Source organism: Astatotilapia calliptera, chromosome 10 (assembly GCF_900246225.1).
Source record: "Astatotilapia calliptera chromosome 10, fAstCal1.2, whole genome shotgun sequence".
NCBI lineage: Eukaryota > Metazoa > Chordata > Actinopteri > Cichliformes > Cichlidae > Astatotilapia > Astatotilapia calliptera.
Window position 1 is genome coordinate 10098274 of NC_039311.1, and position 14184 is coordinate 10112457.

Here is a 14184-nt window from a genome sequence, read left to right on the forward strand (position 1 = left end):
GAGAGAGGTGGAGATAGATCCTGCTGAGTGATTATGACGCAGTGTCCTCGATTCCTTTAATGTTGTTGAAAATTTTGGTATGTGGGCGAATGTGTGCTCTCTCACTCTGACTCTCAGATATGCTTTAAATGGGTTACTGTACTAAGGCGATAATCCTTGTGTGTATGCGTGTGTGTGTCTTTTTGCATGTTCTGTGTGGCACAAGCATGTATGCATTTTTGTCTGTGTGCACACAAAGTCCTTCTTTTGCATGTGATAGAGTGTGTGTAGGCAATTGGTTGCGTGCCATGCGTAAAATATATATATAAATAATGCACCATCCATCTGCAATTTTAATAGCACTCCTCACTGACACTGTGCATTTGAGTCACAGTGAGAAACACAGGCATTTGGTATTTTAATAGTTTTACATTCTTGTCTTAAGTATTATCCCGTACTTACACTCACAGGAGCTTACACATGCCAACCTCATTTCATACAATGTCTGCGCCTTTAAAAGAGTGATAGGGAGTCAGAAATAGGGGAAGCAGAGAGTGCAGGAAACAGAGACAGATGAGCGAGGGAGAATCATGGAGAGACAGTGAGGGAAAAGGAAACAGAAGGGGGGAGATGGGAGCAGTCTAAAAATAAACCTTCAGAAATGCTTTTTTAAATCTGCAGTGATGCAAAGTATTCATTCGAACAAACCCTCCTGCATTGTGACCGCAGCAGCCTTGCACATGACTTAATGGTTTCATTATAGTACAACACGTGCATCTGTCAATTTCCAGCAAATGATATACTTTATGGATTTGTAATATTAATTTATCATGCGCCTCGTTGTGGTGGAATAAAATAAGTGAACCAGAAGAAAATGTCTGCAGCACACAGCCCGGTTCAGAGGTTCAGTGACAGTTGTGATTTGAGATCGCGGCTCAGCTCACCTTTTCCTACCTTCCTCCTGCTCCAGGCCCAGAGAGCCTTCTGATTTGTGTTGCATAGCCATCTGTTTAGACTAATTAACTAATTAACTAATTAATGAACTCTGGGGAAAGGCCCACCATCGTGGGCTCTGAGAGTGAGAACATTTTTCACCGCAGGAAGAGAGATGAAACGCTTCTTCTGGAAACATTTCTCTTCCCAATTTCAGCTCTTTACTTGCAAGTAAGCAAGTAACCTATTTAGGAGTAAATTCCACCATGTTTAATATCATCTTGTTCACAGCATAAAAATGTTGTATGTATATGATTTAAAGTTGCTTGAAAACATGGTAAATTTGATGTAAATTCCCTGAAAATTGTGTTTTATGTGTGCTGCCTCAAAAAAACATTCAAGTTTTTTATATACTCATCATATATCATATACTTATGTCAATTTGAGATAAGTTTAACATATTGCTTGGGCTGTCACAATAGCAGAAATGTAGGCGTCTCTAGTAGTACTTGTAGAAATACACAGATTCTGAATACGCTAGTTTGATACCAAAGTAAAAAAAAAAATCCTATGTACTTAAACACAAGCTTCTATATAACAAAATTGTTTCAAATTCTTGACACAGTGGCGTCAGACCATTTTTTAAAATGTTAGCAATATTTTTTTTTGGCAGAAGACAGATTGAAAAGTAAAAGCAGGTGCTGAGTTGGTACGAGCATTAGCTTAAACTACAAGCTAGTTACATTAGCTTGTATAATGTTTGCTATTTTAAAGTTACAGTTCATTAGCTTATTGATCAGAAAAGGTTGCTTGTTAAAGATTTAATTGGTAACACGTACAAATGGACACTGAACTGAACACTAGTGCTCAAAGAGAGATATCTGAAACCACTTACGGTACCACAGTAGTATAGCATCAAATCAGTCATTTTACAATTTAAGCTAGCAAGTCTTTACTAATGTTTTTATCTCTTGCGTTTTTGAATTGCATGTGTATTAAATACAAAAAAAATTCTAATTAACTCCCAAATGGTTGATTCTGTTCATCCGGACATAGCATTTTCAGTGGGAGAGACACTGTCACCCATCTGACTGACTTCTTCGGTCTCAGCTGACTGCAGGTTTCCCCAACTTTATAAATAGTACATTTGCACAATGACTGAAGCTAGCCCACTGAATGAATAAAATAGGTTGTGAGGTCAGTTCCTTGATCATTAGTAAGCAAATTATCATGACCATTGATAACAGTATAATTAACTGTTTAAAATGCTCTACTAATCTTACCCAGAAATGAAAAGAATGTCCTTACTTTGTATTTATAATTACAAAATGCAGAGAAAAGCCTTCATAATGTCTTACGCTGTATTATGCTTAGTTGAGTTGTTCATTAATTAGAGACTGGTAGGTAAAAATGACGTATCTAAAAATGATGTGCTCATGTACTCTGTTTGTGACACTCCTGTAATTTTATCATTTTATCTTTTATTTAATATGTTTTATTTTAAAATCTTGTGCATTGAAACATTTTTAGTGAAAGTCAAGTCAAACAGTGTCAGTGCATCCATAAATAGTGCATAGCTCAGTCAGCCTTCGGAATCACTTTACATTGTGTTGCCTGTTGTTCTCAAACACATCCTTTTAAATATGACATAAACAGTATTTTTAGCCAGTGCTGTCAATTAACTTCAGCCTGCTGCCTTCTCACCACTCAGCTCCTCTCTAAATACAAATAAAACACACCTCCCACTCTTTGCATCTAGACAAAGTCTTCTCACAACCCTCATTTTCTTTTTTCTTTTTGCCTAGTGATGATGCATTCACTGTAATAACAGAATCAAAAACTAACATTATCTGTTTGTGAGTAGATTCAGCTATAAAATCCTCTATCTACACTCTACAAATTACATATTTCTAAATATTTCACATTTCGTATTATTTTTGTTCCTTGCAAAAGTGTGTTTAATGCTTTGCGGACATTATTTATAATGTGTATTATAACGTGCATGAGGCTCTTGACACATGGATCAGTAGCCAGAGACAGTTTTCAGTGAACCCTAAGGACTTATAGGCATATTGACTGAAACTGACACCAATCTGTGTCGCAGGCTGGTAGCCAAATACACAGCTGCACCAATCAAATAAGAGAAGGATCATTTATGCAGCTCCCCTTACTTGATGCTCTACAACCTACATGCCACACATAAGGGACCTTAAATTGTCCAGGCCTCAAGTACCTAAATTTCAGTCGATTATGACTGATTGTGATGTTGTAACCATCCAAAGTAGACTAACTATGAGCTACAACACTGTAAAACAATGGCATGTTCTTCTGTAAAAACCACAGGTCTGTATGACATCAAGCTTGTTTTTCTTTTACGGAACTAATCTACCCAGAATCCAGCTACATCTCTGATTGCTGCAAACATAGTGAATGTGAAACTTTAGAAGCCACAAGAGCGGTGTACCCTACACATATTACCAAATATATTCAAGTATATTATTTTACAGGACTACAATAATGAGAAACGATTAAATTCCAGAAGCTCAAATGTGGTTTTCTGTGTAATGTATTACATTGCATCTGCAATGTATTTTGGGATGAGTATTTCTTTCACACGTATTACAATCACACCGTAATGATGTGTTTTTGCCCTTTTCTTTTTTTTCTTTTTTTTTTTTTTACATTTTATTTTACAATCAAATCAAATCTTTTTATGGTTATAATTCACTTCGTAGCTGATTGGCTTGGTTCAAGACATTTATACGTGGTTTTTTTTTTTGTTTGTTTGTTTTTTAAACGAGGACAAAATTCACTTACAGAACTGGAGCGCTTAAAAAAGTGGGCAGTCACTGTTGTGCGCTGCTTTCCAGTGTATGCAACTGAAATCTATTCCTCTGTTTGTATCCCGTAGATGTTTATGATATAACATCAGAGATATTCAAGCTGTGTCTTTGCTCACAGTTGTTCTGAATTTAAATCTGAGATTTCAAGACTGTGCGTCTCTCCTCCCTTGGAGGAATTCAACAAGTAAGAAAGGAGGAACATTTTCTGGCAGTGAAAGACATTATTCACACATTTTCTTCTTTTCAGGGTGATTTACACATTTCAGATAAAACTTTGCTCCAGTGTCTATTATCAGTATTAACTCGTGATTTCAGGATAGAATTAACTGTAAAACTAACTGAGATATTTTTAATACTAGCGAAATGTAAAAAAGGTTCATTTATTTAAATAATTTAAATGCCCCTTTACATGACAGATAGATCTCGGTTGATGGCAAGATTTTTCATTCAGCTTGATGAATCTGTCCCCGTTTTGTGCCATAATTGGTGTTAGCATTCATTTGTGTCATCTACTCAGTGCTAAAGCCTTAATCTGACTGTTACCTAATAGTGGAGGCAGTGATTAAAGTGAAATATCCACATTTAAATACCATTATGCGTAAGTAAATGTAAAATTACATAAATGTTTGCCAATCACTTGGGCACCTGAACTGCCATATTAAGAGGCTGAGTGGATACATGTAACAAGTATGATTAATGACACCATATCATTAATTAAAATAGCTTCATGTCTGAAATATTAGCCCTGTGATTAAAATTGCGTCCCCTACTGCAGACGAGGCTCTGTTTCAAGACTCTTAATTCATTTAATTTGACTTGATTTTTTATTCAGGCAGGCTGCAGTTTTCATGAGCAATAAGGCGTTTCTGAAACAGAACTTTGAAAAGCTTTGAAAAGTCTTGAGAGGCAACATGATGTTTGAACCGCTGCTTTTCAAATTTGCATGGCAGCCTGGTGTTATTGCATGGCACGGTGCCATTTGAGTGGACAGTTGTGAGGAAAACTTGAACGAGATAAGTAAGGTAATAAATACAATGACATCAGAGGCCTATGGGCGGTGTACTGAACTAACATTAGTTCAGTGGAAGTGAAACCCAATTGCGTTATAATTTCATTTCTGGGTATACTTGACATACAGAATGATGCATAATTGAAACGGACCTGCCAGCTAGTCTTCAAATCAAACCCTTGGTGCCGACAAGGAGATTTAACAGATTTGTGTAACCAAAAAAAAAGAAGAAAAAAAAAGATAATCCAGCAAGAATGTGCAAGAGGTGAACTACAATAGCATCTCTCTGAGTTAAATAATTTTCTATTGTGATTTTCTCCTGTCATATTAATCTACTGTTACATACACACATAGCAGATAATCCCCGACTCCGGTGCACAGTATTGAGTGATCCAATCCACTCTATTCTGCTCATCTAAACAGAGTCTTCAGTGTGCAAGAGACATTCACCATCTGCTAAGGGTTTTTTTCCCCGCTCCTTTTTTTGTATAATAATGCCTCTACCTGTGCTTCATTAATTTTGTGACTCACATATACAGAGACAAGAACGCTTTGTTTCCTCTTTTCAATCACCTTTCCTGTGTGTATAAAATAAAATCTACATCTTTCCTCTGAATGTAGACATCTCTGATCATCTCCTGCGTGACGTCACAATGAAATTATATAATTCGTCCTTCACTGTATTCCTCTCTACTGTCTGTCAGTTAACATCTGACAGTAGCTTTGGGCAATATTTGATTTAATACCTGTTTCATGTCTTTCTTTCTTTTTTTTCCCTTTTTTAATCCTTCACCCTCAACTCCACCCCCCTCCCTCTCCTATTGTTCTTTCTTCTCTGTTCACAGAAATATGTTCAGTGACCTACTACAGTTATTCTGTTCAGTCCTGTAAATTGCTCTGCAGATGTTCCTATCTCTGTAAAGCAATAATATGGCTGAGCGTAGTTTTAGGGCTAAAATGTGTGAATGACTTTTACAAATATGGGTGACAACAGAGGATGTTCTGAATGGTGCAGTTCACTAAGAGAGAATTAGAGTAAAGACACAACATACCAATAACAATCTCTGTGTTGGTCTTTTTTTTTTTTGTATCTTGTCCCAAAATGAATAAAAGTCCAGCTAATGCAAATATTTCATCCTATTGTAGACGCAATACGATATCTATTGGGAATAATAGCTTTTATAATGACTCTCCTCATTGGCATACATTAGAGAAAGAGTAGATGCATTATGGAAAGAGCTTTTGGTAACAATCCCAGAGGTATTGGAAGCTCCAGTTATTATCATACAGTTTGTTTTTAAATTTCCCTCCATGGTTTCCTCACTCCTCCTCTGTTTCTCTTTCATCCATTCACTTCACTGTCTTCAACCTGTATCTTTAGAGGTTGATGACTCTCCTCACAGTTCCTTGGCTGCTACCTCAAGCAAGTGTTGAATATGCATGAGTTCAGCCTCTTAAACTGCTGTTCTCAGCACTAAAGTCAGTAGGAAACCCAACTCAGCAGATGGGAGGGGTATGGGTGGTGGATCAGAAGGAAAACTTACTGAAAGAGAAAGAAAGGAGAGGAGGGAACTTGTTTGACTTATCTTCAATGGTGGAAGATAAACCGAATTCCCTCCCTTCATGTCGGCCTTTCAAAGAGAGCGGCACTAGAGCTAGCATGCTAGCACATACTGTGAAGTTGCCTGCATGTACATGCACTGACTTTGGAGTTCACGTGCATTTGCATGCTGCTGTTTGCGTACTTGAATATGGAAGTGCTTGAATGTGGGTATCCGAGTGCCTTCGTGAGTGCCTGTCCATTTCATTTTGCCTGAAGTCCTAGACAGTTGCCAGGCAACTGTGGCAGGCAGCTCAGCACTTGGCTGGGCAGGAGACACTTCCACGTGCACATGGTTTTGATAAGCGGCACAGGTCAGTGGTAATATGTTACCAGGTCAGAGCCACATAAGGCTAAGAACCAGTCAATTGCTGGGATGATGCAAGGATAATACAATTACATAGTAACATGTGATATCTTGATTAGTGGGGTTAATCCTTTCAAAGTAATATTTCTGCTACAGCACTGAGACATGATTTCTGTTTTTTAATAATCCATCCAACACTAAACACTGCACTATAGAGACAGGCAGCAGCTGTGGTTTCTTATAAATTTGGTAATCCAATTATCTCTATATTACAGTTTAATCATACTTTTTTCTTTTCAAAATCATTATCACATTACAGCCATTTCATAACAAACATTATTGCCTGCTCAAGACGAGGTCACTCTTTGAGGTTGCATATTCTTTGCTTACTTTGCTGATTGCAGTGTTTTCTTTGAATGTGAAATATCCTGTCACAGCATTTGAGGATTAAATTCCAAAATAAAAATGAATGAAAAAACGTTTTAATTAATGCTCATTACAAGTCAAATGTTGACTTTAAGTTAACGTAGATTTTTACTTTTTTTAAGCTATGATAAAGTGACACATCAGCTGTCATCGTGGCTGGAATTTGCACTTTTTGTCCAAGGCAAACAGTCATATTGAAAGAAAACCCCCAAAAGTCAGCAAAATAACTGTGCACCCTGTAATGTGAATCACAATTAAGCCAGGTTAACCCAACACGACACTCCAGGCTTCAAGTGCTTGTTGACTGTAGTGTAAGTACAGTGAAGAGTGTGGAATGAGAGTTGTGTTGTGTCACACTGACTGTAGTAGAAAGGTCAATTTGGCAGGTTATCATCACCACTGTCATCATGGCTGCTGTTACCTTCATCAGCATCGCCATCACTTTCATTAATAATCATCAACAATAAAACTTAATTTGCTATTTAACACACTTGAAAATGTGCTTTGTCTGTTCCTACCATCTGTCCCTTTGTACTGAGCTATACCACCTTTTTTTTTTACAAACTGCCCTTTAACTCAGTTTCTTATACAGTGTGTTTCTTTTGTCCGCACGAGAAAACATCTAGAATGGGAATTTAGTTCACAAAACAATACTGCTTCAGGAGAAAGTATTATAACACAGTTTATGTAAACACACTGTGGCTGTGACCTTGTATATAGTTGCATACGCAAGGTTATGCTGTGCATTGCCCTGCGACGGTAAACATTTATTCAGCCACTATGCACGTTTAGGTGACATACTGTACAAACAATCTAGGATCCATGTGCAGCAGGGAGGTGGAAAACATGCCAATGCAATGTCATGAAACCAAAAATGGTTATTTTCAGTGTTCAGTTGCTGGAAACCAGAAAAATAATTGTTGTTTTGGGTGTGACAGTCACCAGTGGCTTATCCAAAGCAATTCACGGTTTACTACATTTCACCTTTGACAGTTGTCTGTCGGTTTTTGGCAAGATAATTTGAAACTTGATGCTGGAAGCACCGCATCACAGACCAAACAATGTTTGGCCTGGAATTAGTAATAAATCTGGAGCTCTGTCCTAAATCAGAGCAAAAGCCAGGAAGCAACAATATGTAATAACAGCTTTTTCTGAGCAAGTTATGGTGCGCAGATGCCCAAATTCTGGTTACATATTTGTGCCATTAGTTGTTCGTGACATCTGTGAAAAGATTTTTTTCTCAAAAATAGGCCAGATAGACTGTTGTCTTCTATTAAAGATGACTGGAGTGACATTGCACATCAGACTGCTTACTGAAACACTGATCACAGAGAACGATGTTTGTACTGTTCCCCTGGAAAAAAAAACCCATACCAACAAGGTTCATTGTCTTAACTTGAAAGGTGCACATATTCCTCTAATTCCAGTGCAAAGTCCAGGATTGTGGCCAGTATTTTGCTCTGGTCACTTTGTGCAGTTTAAAACCGCTAAAAAGGGTTTTACATGTAGCCAGAAGTTCCCAGTCATCTTGATTTGTGTTCAGCCTCCTGGTACATTTTGATGACGTTGCTCAGAAACCTATTTGAGACTTGGCTGCATTATGTAAAGTAGCATGTGGTCATAAACTAGTCATCTTTATTGAACTATATATGGACTGTCTCAGAGGGTAAAGCAAGCGCCAATCTGGAAAGCCAACCAGCGGATGGGGTTATTTAGGTCTGATGGTTGCTTTCGTATAATCCAGCAGGTGAAGTCACAAATTATTGTCGGATAGAAGCAGAGAGCTCCATTTTCCTTAAAGATTTCCTGTGGATGTGTGAATACTTGAATGCTTAAGATAGCCACATTCAATGACTAGCTGTATGTGTAAGCAAAGTCATACCATTTTAAAACGTAAATCAAATGTCATACTTTCGTTTGGATGAAGCCAAGTGACCCAAAAACTCTGGGAACACATTTTAGTTCATTTAGACCAGGGCTGCCCAATCCCAGTCCTCGAGAGCTACCGTCCTGCAGCTTTTAGATGCATCCTTGTCCCCACACACCCGAATCAAATGAATGGCTTGTTATCAGGCCTTTGCCAAACATGATGGCATGCTGAAGAGGTAATCAAACCATTTGATTCAGCTGTGTTGGAGTAGGGATGCATCTAAAAGCTGCAGGATAGTAGCTCTCGAGGACTGGGATTGGGCAGCCCTGGTCTAAATGAACTAAAATGTGTTCCCAGAGTTTTTGGGCTTGGCTTCATCCAAACGAAAGTATGACATTTGGATGGACCGGGATTGGGCACCCCTGATTTAGACTACCCTTTAGTATTATGCTAGCCTTCATTTTTCTCTCAGTCAAATTTAGGGATGACAAACTCATTTTACATTGTGGGAAACATGGAGCCCACTTTAATCTTAAGCGGGCCAAACCAGTAAAGCCGCCCTTTCTGTCAGTGGAAAGAACTTTAATCTTTAGATATCCTAATATAAGAAAAATAAGTTATTTTTTACAGTTTTTCTACAGAAATGAAGAGAAATGCTGCTCTGTTTAGTGAAAGACATCCAGTCCAGGGAGCTGGGTTGGAGTCTTTGCTGGGTGGATTTTGGCCCCTGGGCCTTATGTTTTGAACCCCAGGTCTAACTAGAACAAAGCACCCTGGAGCTTTTGAAAGCTTTTCCTTGACCTCTCCCTGACCTCTGACACTTTTGTCCCTTCCCAAGTGCTTGTGCCCCAACTGCCCTTGGGCCAATACCTTAAAGCTCTATTATTATTGTTATAACTCTTACTATAACTATTTGAATAGTGAATCTGGAAGGGATACACTTTCTTGTAGAAAAGGCTGTGTTGAGCTGGCTATGACCTAACAGAGGTACATACATTCTTAATGACAGAGAACATCTGACATATTAGAGGGTTGCCAAATTAGAAAGATTACTCTAAAACTCTTTTTTAAAGCCTCCTCAGTCTTCACGTTCGCATTTTAAGTTGCAAGTTTTGACAATTTGAGCCTTGCAATTGGAAATCAGAAAAGCCTAGAGCCATGAGAGCTTTACTGCCCCATTCATGCTCCGAGTCCAGCTAGTCCCTCTGAGTTCTTTCCTTGACAATTGATGTTAAAGTGGTGGACACTAAAGATCCCGCCTCCAGATGATTGACCTGCTCGTTTTGATTAGTTTAGCCGGGCAAGGCTTTGCTTTGATGTGGCAGGCCTGGTTTTCAAAGACTGGTGTTTTAATTCTTGAATGAACAGTCCTGGCTTGAAAATGGGTTATTATCATTCTAATATATCAAAGCCAACACATTTGCCACATTGCAAGTATTGTAAAACTTGTTACCGGTTAAACATTACATCTTATTGGCTGGTTTTACCTCGTCTTATGTTAGAAAGGCAGCACAGGGTTCAGAACGCCAAAAATGATATCTGCAAAATAGGCATAATGTATATTAAAATAAAATAACAGTATTCCCTTGATATATTTGATGTATTACAATCCACTTCGAAATGTACGCACTCTGATCCGCTTCATATTTTGCCCAGTAAATGTCCCACATTCAGATATAAACCATCAATGCAAAGCATCTCACACATGTTTATGCATCATATTGTGATTTTGTAGTGATGGTGGCATTCTCCTGTGGTAGGACTCAGGGCATGCAGTGGAACAATTATCTTATTCTTGTTTTATAGTACTGCTGTCATGTCTGCTTGCGTAGGCGCTTGCCTTCAGACTGCCTACAGAGTGAGGGGTTTTCAACCTTTGCAAACATGGTGTCGTGCAAGCCTCCAAAAGCTCAACGCCTCATAGATCAGCTGTACGTAGATGAGATGCTGGACTGGAGCAGGGAAGGGAGTTCACCAGTAATCGGACAAGCTTAAAGCAAAACATCTTTAACAACAAGTTAAAAATACAGCAGAGCACAGATGATGGCTGCAGTGGACACTTTTCATTGTTTTTTAACACTCAGTTTCACTTCAGCTCTTCATATGTTATGACTTTGCTCTTCTCCTGACATGTTTGAACAGCACAAGTAAGAGTAGCCCACAGGCTGGTTTTACCACAAACTTTGGACACTGTTTCCATTTGGCAGCAGATGCTCACTGCAGGTAGACGGGCTGTCCATAGCTCCCTACGGTCTACTAAGGCACTGCCAACAGGGAACCATGTTCAGCCCATTAAGCTGTCATTGGCTTTGTTTACAGACTCTAAGTTAACACAGTGCACATGGGCAGGTGGTGATGCTGTACCAGGCTCAGTGTGGATAGGTCAGTGTATTCACACTGAGTATATAATACAGTAGGTATCATAACAGTGCAGTCTGCATGCATCATGAAGTCTTAGCAAAGTGGCTTTTAAGTGTTATTAAAAAAGTTATAACATTGCACTAACAGGATTTTCTTTTAACACTACCGTAATAAGTTAGCAAGCTGGCTTCCAGACTCAGCCTGAACTGAGATCCATGTTTCAGTGATAACAGTCACTGACACAGAGTGACCAGTGGCACCAAATAACTACATTATCCTACAGGGTAATTTACTGTTTGCTAACAGTGTTGTGGAGAAAACAGTCAGAACAGAGAGCGACCACATTAGCATGACGAGATAGCTGAGCATCTTTGTTTGCCGCAGGTTACCGACTTGCACGGTCAGCCATTTTTTGTCCTTTTTTTCCCTAAAAATTCACTCCAAATTAGCCCCATTTTACATAATTGAGATCAAAACAGCCTTGTGCCTTATATGACCCTTAGATCTAAGCCATAATAAAACTCTGTCTCCATAAATCTTGCCCCCTGGTATTAGTTATAGGCAACAATCCGGTCGTTCAGTGATGACGTGACGAATCCTACTTCCAGGCCTAAAGTAGTCTGCGTTTAATATGGCTTTTGTGTTGTTAACATGTTTAATGTTTTGTATTTTCTTCTATTTAATCTCAAAAAGCTCCTAAAACAGTCAGTGATCACTGTTGACCTCCCTTGGCTTTTATTACCGCTAATCATTTATTTAAGCTCAGTTTTTAAAACCTTAGGATGTAACTACACCCCAGCCCGTGCAGTATATGAATGACTAACCTCGTATTGTGGATGGATTATCTCAATTGTTCTCTTGGCTGAAGTTTGGTCCTTTTACAGCATCCCGCCATGCGATTACATTTGTTCCTGACCACCGAGAACACTCACGTTAACTTTTATCGAGTGGAAAAAAAGTTAGCTTGTTTATATTATGCTAACATAGCTGAGCCGCTAGCGGTCACGTAGCACATCAAACGTCACTGCTGTTTAGTTTTCTGTCTTCATTTATGTTGGAAGTGATAGCAGAGCTGTACGTTTTAATTTGTTTCCAAAACCCCGCAGTCAGGACATGCTATATTGTATTTAGATAGAAGCTTGCAAGCTAACTTCCTGCTAACTTCTAATTCCGTTAAATGTCATAAATTCCGTTTTCATGGATGCCTGGATGTTAAACTCAATTGTTACACCTGGTAGAGCAGAACGCTGATCATTTTATTAAAGATGAAAGACTTTAGACAGTTTTTCAACTCTCAGTAATGCCATAGTGATCGTTTGATATATGGACCTGCAGCGGAGTTTAGGCCCAGACACGGCTAGTGACGTCAGACTTAACGACCGGATAGGAAATTGTATTTATTCACAGGAAGCGCCTGAGTAAATACTGCTAAGCAGACTTGGCTAAATCAAAGTCGGGTGAACATGCTTGAACACGATTTTCTTTTTCAGTATATCTTCCACCTCTACAGCCACGGCTCTGAGAAGTGTGCAGTTAACTGAAATAATTTTTAGTTGTTTCACGGGTATTGAAGTCATCCAAACAGTGGAAAATTTGAAATGCTACATTTGTTACGGAGTGAAGCTGCTTGAAACACATGTAAAGTACTTTAATTCACTCTCATAAGAACAGAGCTCTGTGTGTGTGTGTGTGTGTGTGTGTGTGTGTGTGTGTGTGTGTGTGTGTGTGTGTGTGTGTGTGTGTGTGTGTGTGCGTGTGTGTGTGTTTGTGTGTGGCATTTTGTTCAGTTTATTTTATCTTGTTGTGGGTGTGCACCAACTGTGTAAATGTGTGTCCTGGAAGTAGGTGAAACATGCCTTCTGTTGCTCTCCTCCTCTCTCTGTTGACAAGTTCTCTTAACTGTGTTGTATTTTCAGCGTGGGTATTAAAAATGAGTAATTTGGCAAGCTTTCTGTGTGAAATCTCCACAGACTTGAAGTGAGTTGGAGGCTTAGAAGTTCCTGACAATGACAGGATGCCATCTTCTGTTTGTGTGGGACACGGAAAAAGATATACACATATCCCGTCTCTTTAAATCGGGCCCTGATCCTTCATTTGGGAAAATCTATGTTTTTTCATTCTTTTCCTGTCTGTATTTGTTCTAATTTGCCCTGCAGGGTTTCTGTGCACCGGGGATCAGTCTGCTAAGGGGAACTATGGTTTGTTGGACCAGATCCAAGCCTTGCGTTGGCTCAATGAAAACATCGGCCACTTTGGAGGAGACCCAGAGAGAATCACAATCTTTGGCTCTGGAGCTGGTGCCGCCTGTGTGAACCTTCTCATCCTCTCCCACCACTCCGAGGGTAAGGTTCTTTTCCTGTCCTTGACCGATTAGTAGTCACATACTCCACTCAAAGGGGATTAATATTTCAGGACAGTGTGTGGGTAATGTATTTCTTTACAGAGCATGTTGGTGCTTTTCAGTGAAAAGCCTAAAGCAGATAAAAATGCACTGCAGTATTATTCCCACGAAGAAAGGGATTCAGAGATGAGTCACTTACAGTTTGGGGCACTATGGTATTATTTCAATAAGCAGGACAAAACTCCAAAGATCAAGTAATTTGAAAGAAAACAAGGTTGTGAGTTCTGGAGTTGACAAATGGTTTTAGACAGTAGGTTTTTGCTCTAAAAACCATTACTCCCCTTGGGACAAAAACCCTTTAATAATTCCAAATAACATCATTCCACATGAAACTACAGTCACTGAAAAAGCACTGAGATGAATGAGTGCGTCTTCTCATCACTTTTCTGTCAAATTGGGCTTTTAAATGTTACAGAGTTACATATAGTGTTGTGAATCTAAACTTTTACTATGTG

General features: G+C 38.9%; 1 protein-coding gene across 2 annotated transcripts in view; it reads left to right on the plus strand.

Annotated features, from left to right (window-relative positions):
- nlgn2b (neuroligin 2b) overlaps positions 1-14184 on the plus strand; it is a 63073-nt gene that overhangs the window by 41446 nt on the left and 7443 nt on the right. For both annotated transcript variants that reach the window (XM_026181505.1, XM_026181506.1), the window contains exon 5: positions 13485-13670. In XM_026181505.1, coding sequence (XP_026037290.1) covers positions 13485-13670 — 186 coding nt within the window. The remainder of the gene's footprint in view (positions 1-13484; positions 13671-14184) is intronic.